At 39.3% G+C, this 12840-nt stretch overlaps 1 protein-coding gene across 4 annotated transcripts in view; it reads left to right on the forward strand.

The window, feature by feature from the left end:
* The window catches only part of WDR7 (WD repeat domain 7), a 344145-nt gene that overhangs the window by 16824 nt on the left and 314481 nt on the right, over positions 1-12840 (forward strand). For all 4 annotated transcript variants that reach the window (XM_063453929.1, XM_063453930.1, XM_063453931.1 and 1 more), the window contains exons 2-6: positions 4949-5119; positions 8730-8836; positions 9665-9743; positions 10830-11004; positions 11790-11866. In XM_063453929.1, the coding sequence (XP_063309999.1) occupies positions 4961-5119; positions 8730-8836; positions 9665-9743; positions 10830-11004; positions 11790-11866 (597 nt within the window). In that variant the 5' untranslated portion in view covers positions 4949-4960. The remainder of the gene's footprint in view (positions 1-4948; positions 5120-8729; positions 8837-9664; positions 9744-10829; positions 11005-11789; positions 11867-12840) is intronic.

The following is a 12840-nucleotide window of genomic DNA, read 5'->3' on the forward strand; positions in this document are numbered from 1 at the left end:
AGTTGTAGTGTTATGAGTTGTGATTAGAGCAGCATTTGTTTATGTTTTGATTCTCCTCCTTGCAAGATTGAAGACATAGGCATTTGTAGAGAAATATTTGATAAAAAAAAAAAAAAACAACTTTAAAAACAAAAAAATTTAACACTATAGTCACCTGAACAACTTTAGCTTAATGAAGCAGTTTTGGTGTATAGAACATGCCCCTGCAGCCTCACTGCTCAATCCTCTGCCATTTAGGAGTTAAATCCCTTTGTTTATGAACCCTAGTCACACCTCCCTGCATGTGACTTGCACAGCCTTCCATAAACACTTCCTGTAAAGAGAGCCCTATTTAGGCTTTCTTTATTGCAAGTTCTGTTTAATTAAGATTTTCTTATCCCCTGCTATGTTAATAGCTTGCTAGACCCTGCAAGAGCCTCCTGTATGTGATTAAAGTTCAATTTAGAGATTGAGATACAATTATTTAAGGTAAATTACATCTGTTTGAAACCAGTTTTTTTTTCATGCAGGTTTTGTCAATCATAGCCAGGGGAGGTGTGGCTAGGGCTGCATAAACAGAAACAAAGTGATTTAATTCCTAAATGACAGGGAATTGAGCAGTGAAATTGCATGGGAATGATCTATTCACTAAAACTGCTTTAGTTAACTAAAGTAATTTAGGTGACTTTAGTGTTCCTTTAAGGGTTAAAATCCTGTTTAAAATCATTATTGCACACGTGTGTATTACTATTTTATATTTTAGTATGTGCAGTAAGAGATTAAAACTAAGACAAAAAACCTATTTTGAATCAGATTCTAAACATACCTAGGTCCATTTTTATGAAGGATAGAAGTGCTTTTCTAGCCTTGGGTCACTTTTATCTTGACATCCGCATGCTGTCATAAAAGAACATGTTGGGCATCTTGACAACTTATGTTACCCTAGTCTACAACCTATGTTACCCCAGTCTCCCTACATAAAGTTGCTGAATTTGCAAAAAAAAACAACAACCCACAAACAAACAAAAACATGCACCTGTAAGCCTTGTCCTTCGGTAACAGATGACAGTAGAGCAGTGTTTCCCAACCCAGTCCTCAAGGCACACCTACCAGTTCAGGATTTAAGGATTACCCAGTTTTGTCTAAGTTGTTTTTTTCTTTTTTTTTTTTTTTTCTAAAAACACCTTAGACAAAATTGGGTAACCCTTATATCCTGGACTGGTAGGTGTGCCTTGAGGACTGGGTTGGGAAACACTGCAGTAGAGTAATCAGTTCTGCCTTCTGATCGCCATGTAAAAGTCTGGCCAGGGCTCACTGCAGAAACTAGAAACCTAGCAAATATGGGAACTTTTCAATTGTTTTTACTTTATTTCTAATGCATTCTCTTTATAACACCCATTTAACTGAAGGAATTACTTATATTCCTTAAGAAGGAAAAACATGTCAATTCAATTTTTTTTTTAATTATCTTTTTTTTTATTGTGAAACATTGGGGATGTTACCTGGTAGTTCTAGTTATTAACATCTGCACAGAAAACAAAATATCCCTCTTTTTGTAATAGATCCATTACCCTTCCTGTATTCTGAAGCAGTCTAAATCGTTCATGGGCCAAACAGAGCAAGTCTTTAGTAATCAAGTTCTTTATATCACAATGCTACCCCAATCACTCTGAGCTTTATTAATAAAAAGATCAATACTTTGAAATGTGATATACAGGAACAATTATTTTCTCAAGCTGTGTTCTCTTCTAGTGGGATCTGGATTCTGTTAGGGAAGCACCGGTATACATTTCAGTGTATCGATCAAAGTCTGACATAGTACATTTAATTTTGTTGTTTGAAATGTGTAAATATTTTACACAAATACAGACCATCGTTCAATGAAACACTTCATTAGATAATATAGTTATGTGATTTATTTGTCCTCTTTATAACCGAACAATGAATAATATGTTTGGAATGTATGAACCATTCAAGTGAGGTTGTGCATAAGAATATTTAAGATAAAATGTGCTTGAATGCAAGTGTTTTTTTGTTTGTTTTTTAAATATATATATATTCTAGTAGCACACTTGGTCAAGTTCAAATATAGGATTTGCATATGTGTTTGGGTTTTTTTTTTTTTTACTTTTGCAATTAGCTCTGCATTTTTATTAATAAAAAAATAAATAAAGCCTGACTCATTTTGAAATTTGCTTAACCCCTGAAGGACCAAACTTCTGGAATAAAAGGGAATCATGACTTGTCAGACATGTCATGTGTCCTTAAGGGGTTAAGCAGCTTTCTCATTGGCTGCTTACTGCTACTGCTTTTTTTTTTTTCCCCCACAACTAAATTTAAATTTAGTTTTTCTACTCTATGTGGTCATACTCTACAAAAGCAGAGTAACGGAGCTCCCTGTATCTCTGCCAAGGACCGCTCCCTAGCTGGAACAGGGTACAAACCGCAACACTTGTGCCCTCAGTCGCCGTTGCTTGACTGGGGTCATGAAACCTCCTGGAGCCAAATGGGGAACTAGCTCTATCCACCTCTAGGCACTGGACGACACTCAGTCCTGGGAGCTCTAGTCCTTACAAGGACTTTCCCTGCTGAATCCTCCACGCTGGAACAGTGATTAGCCCTTTCCCCTCCCAGTAACCAGATGACACATAGTTCTGGGAGTATAAACTGGAATGTTTTAATCTGGCCAGATGGCCTGCTTTTATACAGTTTCAGATACATTTGAGCACGCTGTAGCAGAGGTCCCTGTACCCCTGGCTGGGTAACCTCCACCAAGAACAGGGGACAAACCGCAGCACTTCTGCCCACAGTCGCCATGGCTTGACTGGGGCCCTGTAACTGCTCTCTCCTGGAGCCGAATGGGGAACTCGCTCTACCCACCTCTAGGCACTGGACGACACTCAGCCCTGGGAGCTCTAGTCCTTCCAAGGACTTTCCCCGTTGAATCCTCCACACTGGAACAGTGATGAAATAATAGCCATTTCACCTCCCAGTAACCAGACGACACATAGTTCTGGCAGTACAAGCTGGAATAATTTAATGGCAGCCACAACTGGCCTTATATGCATGTCCCAATGCAAGGGGCACTCCCTCCTGGACCTGAGAGTATGCCACAGTAGGAACAAATACACAATTATATTGGCTCTCAGATCCAGGACACTCACATACATAATAAGATAATCCCTCCTCTGTGCCTAGGAGATAATTGGATCAGGAACTGTATTAATCTAAACCAATTCTCTCCAAACACAGAAAAAAAAACATACTTTTTCCCCAAACACCCCAAAAGTACGCTAAAACTACATAAAAACCCCACAAACATTACATACCTGATAGCCCAGGTCTGGGTGACCAACATATCCAAAAATCACCCAGATCGGTTCAGAAATTTCCTGGAAGTCATTTATTTGACCGACCGCACGCATGGTCCCATGCCCAAAACCGAGATCAGGTCTTGCGGTCGGTCTAGTTCGGTAGTTTGTTCGTTTTTATACTACCGAACATAGTCAATAGTCTTACCCTGGAGCTTGTTTACCTTGTTCGTGGGAACGTTTCCACCGAACAGTGTCCTCCTAAGGTGATGCTGGAAGTCTAGGGGTGTTCAGGAGTTTCTGTGTCCCTTTTATTTCCATGAACTTGACGAGCAAACACCGCTGCCTGCGTTCGTGCGTACAAAATGGCCGCCACCTTGTGGTCGTCCATAGGAAATGTGCACAACCAGACGAACACTTAGAACACTGCTGTGTAAATTGCTGTAAAGTAGCAATTAGGCTTAACAAACTACCGGGTGGTCTCCGGTTTGTGCGGCTGTTTGGTTCCCGAACCATATAATCCAAATACACGAATGGAGACTTTTACAGTGTATATTACAGGGTCAATAGTCTGTGGGTAGAAGGCTGGCAAGCAGGCTCCTCCAGGGGCTCGTGGTAAACTTACGTGGGAAGGGGGGGGGGGGGGGGGTTGTCAAAAGCAGTAACCAGTGAAGTAGTTCGCTTAAAAATATTGGTCATTCTTGGATTAATGTCTCTTATGCTCTTCTTTTTTTTTTTTTTTCTTTGCAATTTAAATCCATATTTAAAGGAAATATTTAGGTTACAAAATACATATGTATTTGAGCAATATACAAACAAATGCAGTTATTAGTTTTTCACAATTAATTTTATAGCTGCCAAAAATGTTCTCTTCTAAGCTGCAAAGTTTACAGCCTTCCTAAACACTTCCTGTAAAGAGTCATCTAATGTTTATTCTTCATTTATTGCAAATTCTGATTAATTTAGAATTTCTTATCTCCTGCTCTATTAGCTTGCTTGACCCTGCAGAAGCCTCCTGTGTGTAATAAAAGTTCAAATTGCAGAGCAGGAAATAAAAACGTTTAAAATAAGTTACATGTGATTGAAAATAAAACAGTTTTGTTTTCATGCATGGTGTGTCGGTCACATACAGGGTGTGTGTGGCTTGGGCTGCATAAACAGAAACAAGAAGATTTAACTCCTAAATGGCAGAGAGTTGAGAAGTGAAACTTGCGTCATGATCTATACACAAAAACTACTTCATTAAACTAAAATTGTTTAGGTGATTATAGTGTCCTTTTAACTATTTTTAACAGGACAGAACTGAGCAAGGAGACTGTAGAAACATGAAATGATCACCAAAACCACTTCAGGAAATTGTGTTTTATTCCACTCTCCTATTTATTTGTTTATTTATTACTGGTATTTATAAAGCGCCAACATATTCCGCAGCGCTGTACAATTGGGAAAAAGACAATACAATAAGAACAGACCGATACAACAGGTAGAGGGCCCTGCACGTGAATTTACAATCTAAAGATTAAACTGGGGAGATGAGTCAAAAGGTAGCAGAGGAATTCGTATGTGATGGCAGAGAGAGTTTATGGTATAGTTGTGAAATAATTAATTAGGCATTCGGTATATATTTTTTGTATTTAATCACATACTCTTCCTTTCAGGTGTAAGACAGAATGACTGGAAACAGTCTTGTTCTACCCATAGTCCTATGGGGACGGAAAGCACCTACTCACTGCATTTCCACGGTTCTTGTCATGGACGATTTAGGGACCGTGGTAACAGGTTGTCATGATGGACAGATCTGCCTTTGGGACCTCTCACCAGATCTGGAAGTGAGTACAACTTTTAATTTAACAGTTTCTTTTTAATGTCTGCTTTTACGTATTTTTATTTTTTTAAATTTGTTTTGCTGTGCTTCCAAATGGCTTATAACCAGTCAGTTATAGCTGATCTTGGAAGCTGGATATGGTTTAGTTTTTGCCCCCCACATCACTATAGCCACTTAGCAAGCCATACTAGACCTTTGCAAAGTATGCCATATTGGGGTATTTGTAAAAAGCTGTGGTGGGTCAAGTTCCAAGAGTGAAGCAGTCACGGCAGCCAATGGAATTTTGCAGTTGATTGCTTTACGTTTTAAACCTGGCTGAGAGTACTTTTTTTTTTTATTCTTTATTTTTGTTGTGCATAAAGATATAACAACGCGTATGTGGTACCCCAACGTCATTCCACAAACTTTTCAATGACAGTTATAACAGTGGGGTACATGGTAGTACTTGCACAATTTTATATTAACATGAGTGGTCCGTTCTATTACTAATAGCTTGTGTGTGGGTATATTACGTGAGACAATAGAGGTAATGAAGGTCATGCATAGTGTTTAGTCGATCAATATTTCCCTGGGACATATATAAGATTGGGACTGTGCCTGGTTTAGGTAATATGGGAATTAACAGGATTAACAAATCAGGCATGTAATGTAGAATGATAAGTCGAGTATTATGCAACAATAGCATAAATTTTGCAGCGTAGGGCGAAATAGGTAGACGTTGCATGCTGCTTATAAGAAGCTTGGTGATTGCTTTAACTATGCAGGATAGGATTCCCCCCTTAGGCCCCTGTGGCCACATATGAGTATGCTTAGTAAGTTTGGCTAATCCTGACAGAGTAATTTACAGTTATGCTACATACATGCATTATGCTGTTTAAAATCAGTGGGGCGCTTTAGCAGAGTGTCCTCATGAGACCCTGGTTATAAAGGACATAACAAAATAGTTGCCACTTTAAACGAGGGAGCAGATGGCAATGTCCTCAGAGAAAATAGTATGGGCGCTAGATAAGCAGGTAAGAACCCTAGCTGGCTCAGAGTGCAGGTAAGACAGGAGGCGACAAAGGATAGTGAGACAATATTTAAATTTCTAGCCCTGTGGTGCTAATGGGGCCCCCTGCAGCACCTTTAGCACAGTCCACAGTTACCCTACGCCCTGTATCGGTATAGTCCCTGTCCGTCCTGGGGCATGTCAGGCTTGGAGGTGCTGATGATAGGCAGTGTGGTTTGGCTATCAGGGTTTGGTCTCTCTGTGGCTTGTCAGGCTTGGGCTTGTGCCATGTTGGTTCTCGCCACTGTGCCGTTGCCGGCGGGTCTTTACCGGGTCGGCGTGTGGAAGAGCCTTGCTGACGTGGGTATGCAGGTCTGCGTTGGTGCCGGGCTGTGGATTGGGTATACTGTGCCTTGTGCTGGGTTCTAGTCGCTGGTGTGCTTCTCCTCACCTGTGTTCCCACCGGCGGTCGAGCGTGTCGTTTGAGGCGCCATTTTTTGCCGCGCTTGGTTTGGGTGAGCGAGCCGTCTGGATGGGGAGCTGCAGGGTAGAGCCATGGGTGCACTTGTAACCTGAGCCTGTGCGTTGCTCAGTCTGTCTTCCAGCTTTTTCCAAAACGCTTCAAATGTAGTGTTGATCCGTACCAGGATGTTGCTTACATGTGAGGTCTCAGGTGGCCCGGCTGCTTTCTCCACCATATTGGAGTCAGCTTGCCTCCGTTGGGGTTGTTGCTGCTTCCTCTGGAGGTGCCCGGGATGACCACCTCCGGTCCATGGGGGGGGGGGGGGGGAAACGATGGCCCGTGCTCATGCTTGTGGCTGTTGGAGGCAACAGGGGAGCAGCCGTCTCCCCTGCGCCGACCATGCTAGTAGGCCTCATAGGGTGCTTCGGTGCCTCCTGCCCTGTATTCCACATGTTTGATATCCACGTGCAGCTCCCGGTGTCACCTTTCTCTGAGGTGCTTATGCGAGTCGATTTAGGGTGCTTTGTAGGTTTATTATTCAGGATATTTGTCTGTTGGAGCAGGAGCACCTCATTTCTGCTGCCTCTCGGCTCAGCGGTCAGGCCACGCCCCCAAGAGTACTTTTTATACATAACCTTCACAATATATTAGGGGCAATAATCCAAAACAGAGTTGTCTGAGACTGCATAAGGCCATGAGTTATTAATAATACAGCATTTATTCTAATATAAATATAAACTTTCCACCATTTTTATCCTTTCTTTCTTTCCAACACATTCCGCAAAAGTTCTACAATTGTAGAATGGGGATGTTTGAAAACAAATTCACAATCAGAACGCGGCCCTTCTCCAGCAAGCTTTCAATCTAAGTGATCTGTATTTTACACCTGTTAAAGGTGTATGTGGAAAGTGTCTTTGTATAGATGATTTGTTTTACAGCTGAGGAAGGTGGGTGAGATTCTGACAAAGCATGGTGAAGCATTTTACAACAATCATACTCCAGAAAAGAGCCAGCAGATGGGTGTGGGAGGAATTGATGATCTGGGCCCCAACATGGAAGGCATATTTTTTTTTTTTTATAGACTGTAACATAGCTCTAGTGGGTGCGGTGGACTGGCACAAACTAATTAATCTGTTTTTAACCTCTTCACTACCCAGAGCACTTTTTGAATGAAAAAAATACTAGCACAACATGTATTTGAAGCGAGGCATGCATGGGTAGCATACAAACAAATAACACCAAAGTTTTGTGTATATACAGCTTTACAGACCAACTTAAAATTACAATTATGTAAATTTGTAAATTTGCACCATTTTTATTTTTCATGTATTCAAATAAATATATTTGAAAAATGAAAAGCTTTAGACAATATACAGTGTCCTTTATCTTGCAATATTTCACACAGAGTTTGACTTGTTAGTAAAAAAAATAAATAAAAAAAATAAGCAAAAACGCAATTTTAAACATGTAAAATGGTCAAATACTTTGCTTATTTGTATTTCTAAGGTCCGTGAAGGCATTACTAGCAGTATGGCTTACTAACAATAGCAATATAACAAGCGCTCAGTAGTCCAGGGTAAATTTGTGCGTCATTCAGTGATAAAAGTGCAGGGTGCTAAATGAGTTAAAGTGACCTGTGTCCCCTAACAGGTTAACACAGTATCATAGAAAAAATAAACCCATAGCACACCAAATATATATACCACAAAAGATTATTATTCCCATAATGTACAAATAAATACATACAAGTAATAAAGTGCAAACATGCAGAGAGTTCACCTTACATATAACCACAAAATATAGACCGCTAAAGTGTTCAATGCATATACCCAAGTGTAACAACAAAAATACTAACCCAAGCTAGAGACCACATATGAGCGAAGTTTACGTTTCCTGAAAATAAAATTGTTTATACTCTATACTCTATTTTGGTAGTGAAGGGGTTAATGTACTGATCAGTCAGTGACTGTCTATATTCTACTTGCATCTCATTGATTCATCACAAAGAGTCCGATTTTATTCTAACTTTCTCAAAATTAGATTTATACTATATCCAAAATTGACACCTTACTGTCAGTGTGGTCAAATAATGTATAAAGAAACCTGTTTAGCATGCAATTGTCTTTTTACTGATTTGGCTTTCTGATTTGTTTTAACTCCTAGATTAATCCCCGGGCCTTGCTCTTTGGTCACACAGCTTCTATTACCTGCTTATCTAAAGCCTGTGCATCCACAGACAAGCAGTACATAGTGAGTGCATCAGAAAGTGGGTAAGTGCTAAAAACAGGCATACAAAAAAAACCTACTCTGTAATCTTAGTAATTGTACAATAGCCGTCATCCGTTTTACTCGTAAAAATGAACGTATCGCATATAAAGTAAGGTGAAATATATATATATTTTTTAAATATATATTCTTTAATAAATTCCACTCAACTTGAAATAAATGTCAAATACAAAATGTATTTTTCATTGAAAGGTATTATACTTGTATATTGTTCACACTATGCACGTTTATTTTATTTGTTCACTCTTACGCTGTATTGCTTTTTTTTGGTTGAATAAACTATTTGTGCAGCATTAATTCACTCTTTCTAACCCCTTTTATCACTGTTTACCTAAATATATAATAAGTATACACATGGCTATGATCATTACTTTTTGAATTGAGCTCAGTGTACTGATTGTCATATGTGTGGAATTGCCATGAGTGGGTCTCATCTTGGCTCTCTCTAACTTGTCCATGTGGGGTGCTCGCACTCCTTGACATAATTGATTGACAGGTGTGGGGGGCAGTCTTGCAGCTGCTGCAATTTGTTTTACAATTTTTTATTTTACAAAGCGCTGGCTCAGGGTGCCCTGTACACCATCAGCTTTGCAAAATGTATAGTTGTGGTGATGCTTAGAGGAAGTCTTTAAATTGCCTTTCCCATCATTTGATCAGCACAGCAAACTATAGAATATTTGACAGACCCTTTCTTTTACACTGATGTGTAATCTGAATGCAGTGGTAGTGTTTTATTGATGATAAAGTTTATTACCAAGTTAATGAATGCAATGATGATGTTGATTTTAGCTTTTTTTTGCCTTTTCCCACAGAGAGATGTGCCTTTGGGATGTAAATGATGGGAGATGTGTAGAATTTACCAAATTGGCATGCACGCACACTGGAATCCAGGTTTGGATCTAAATGGTTTTATATCTTTAGAAGTGGAACTGACTTGCTGATGAGAAATCTTCTGTTATGTCAATGTGAACCTGTCCTAAATAACACATAATAAATATGTAATCTGTATATTACATTCTCTTCTTACATTGCCATCACACGCTAATCCTTGTTCTACCTACCTCCTGCCCATCTATTTCACTTGCCAAAACAGGGTAATTCCTCCCTATAAGACTCTTCGGCTTCATTGGCATCATAATGGAGTGACATCTTTAACTTCTTTCATATACTCATCTAGCAAGCAAGAAACAATTCTAGCAAGTCTCCTATCTCATATAGATGGCATGTTGTATGGTGTTTTTTGTTATTGTATCATTGCATTTATACATAAAATGAGAGCTGAAGGGACACTATAGTCACCAGAACCACTACAGCGTATTGAATTTGTTCTGGTGAGTAGAACCATTCCCTTTAGGCTGTTTGCTGTAAACACTGTCTTGTCAGAGAAAATGCAGTGTTTACATTACAGGCTAGTGATAACTCCACTGGTCACTATTCAGATGGCTACTAAAGGAGCTTTCCGGGGCAATGCTGCACAGTGTCCACAGTATTGAGAAAATGAACTTTCCTCAAAGAGATGCATTGATTCAATTAATCTCTGAAGAGATGCTTATTGGCCAGGGCTGTGTTTGACTTGTCCAGGCTCTGTCCCTAATCTGCCTCCTTGACAGTCTGTCAATCCTATGTGAAGGCATTTTGATTGGGTCAGATAATCACTTCTGATGATGTCAGCAAAGCAGGCAGATCAGAGGCAGAGCCTGCAGCTGCAGACTTGAATAAAACTACTATTTGATTATATTTAGGGGGGCTAGATGTTGGTTTTAACACCATTGGGTCAGGAATACACGTTTGTGTTCTTTTAAATCACATCTGGATCATAGTAAAGTCGTATTTGGTTTTATAGGACATTTTCCCCATGCCAGCTTGTGTCTCTACATTGACTATTGAACAGGAGCTCTGATCACATGATTAGTCAGAGACTTGTTGATATTGGGATATGACAAATTATTGATATGCTTCTCCTCTCAACTTTATCAGTTCTATCAGTTTACTGTTGGTACACAGCGAGAGGGGAGGCTGCTCTGCCACGGGCATTATCCAGAGGTCCTTGTCGTGGATGCCAGCAGTTTGGACGTCCTATACACATTAGTATCAAAGATATCTCCGGATTGGATCAGTTCCATGTGCATAATTCGATCACTCAGGACACAAGGTAACCCTGTAATAACTACAGGAGCTAGTTATTCACTTGGCAAAAAAAAAATTGCAAGTATATCACAGATTTTTTACCTAGAAAATATATTTTGACAGATAAGCGACCTGTGAGATGACCTGCTATTGTTTATCTTGCATATTGTCACCCTGCAAAAAGCAGATCATTAGCTGACTGCACTTTACTGCTGGTATGATTTAACACTTGTCATAAGACAGTTGAACATTTTTCAATTTTTCAAATATATATATTTTTTTAGAGTACATTTAATGTAATTTCCCTATTTATCAATTTATTAATATTCATCAGGAGTGAAAGTTACATGCTAATGAAACATGTCCACCATACACTTGAAACTGTTAAAAGGGTTCTATTTATCTCTTCTAATGTAGTGCTGCTGTTTTAGTTTAGGTTTCTCATTCTGAAGTAGCTGAGGGCTGGCTCATCGTTAAAAAAAAAAAAATGTAGTCTACAACCAGTGTTATGTTGTGCCATTACTTATAGTTAGAAACATGCCAGGATAAAGGAGTGTTTTAGCTTGATAAATTAAATGAAGCGTATCAATCATAGATAGGCTTGACAACATTATGATTTCTATCGGCGCCTATGGAAATGCATTCTCTAGGGCTCTTCTGGTTAAAGTCCTGAAGTACGTATTAATATTATTTTTTATTTTTTTGTGTGTGTGTGTCGTCACATCTAATTCACTATGAGATCTAGCTGTCCTAAGCGCTGGCAGTGCATTAATATCTTAGAATCTTTATGCTTTGTTTTCCTTCTCACAGAAGATACTGTTGTAGCTGTTTCAGTCACTGGGATTCTAAAAGTTTGGATAATAACGGCAGAAGTTCACAGAATGCAGGTAAGGTGGAGAGCCCTTACAGGGACACTGAATGCCCGCCCACCCATATGAAAGAATATGCAAAACATTTCAAGTTTCAGAAAAAGGTACTCCCATTTCAGTGCCCGGCATTTATTGGGTTTGCATCTTCTTTCGGGAACTCTAACCATCGGTAGCAACTGTTATTAAAGAATAAAGAAAAATACTGCAGATTGTGAGAGACGGACAGAAAAGGTGGGCATTGGCTGCCTGCAGTTTCCTTTATATAAACAGTGCATTTAAAGCTGCAGTTTTACACCCAAACTTACTGCTACACATACTCCATGCATTCACTACCCTCTCAGTAAAGTAATACTTCCTGAAATTATTTTTAAACCTTTGTCCCTCTAATTTAAGACTATGTCCTCTTGTTGTGGTAGTTTTTCTTCTTTTAAATATAGTCTCCTCCTTTTCTGTGTTGATTCCCTATATGTATTTAAATGTTTCTATCAAATCCCCCCGTCTCCTCTTTCCTCCAAGCTATACATGTTAAGATCCTTTAACCTTTCATTGTAACTGTTATCCTGCAATCCATGAACCCGTTTAGTAGCCCTTCACTGAATTCTCTCTACAGTATCAATATCCTTCTGAAGATACGGTCTCCAGTACTGCGTACAATACTCCAAGTGAGGTCTCACCAGTGTTCTGTACAATGGCATGAGCACTTCCCTCTTTCTACTGCTAATACCTCTCCCTATACAACCAAGTATTCTGCTAGCATTTCCTGCTGCTCTATTACATTGTCTGCCTACCTTTAAGTCATCTAAATAATCCCCCCTTAATCTCTTTCCTCAGATGTTGAGGTTAGGACTCTATCAAATATTCTGTACTCTGCCCTTGGGTTCTTACATCCAAGATGCATTATCTTGCACTTATCCACATTAAATGTCAGTTGCCACAACTCTAACCATGTTTCTAGTTTACCTAAATAATTTGCCATTTGGCTTATTCCTCAT

The sequence above is a fragment of the Pelobates fuscus genome, chromosome 5 (genome assembly GCF_036172605.1).
Source record: "Pelobates fuscus isolate aPelFus1 chromosome 5, aPelFus1.pri, whole genome shotgun sequence".
Classification (NCBI taxonomy): Eukaryota; Metazoa; Chordata; class Amphibia; order Anura; family Pelobatidae; genus Pelobates; species Pelobates fuscus.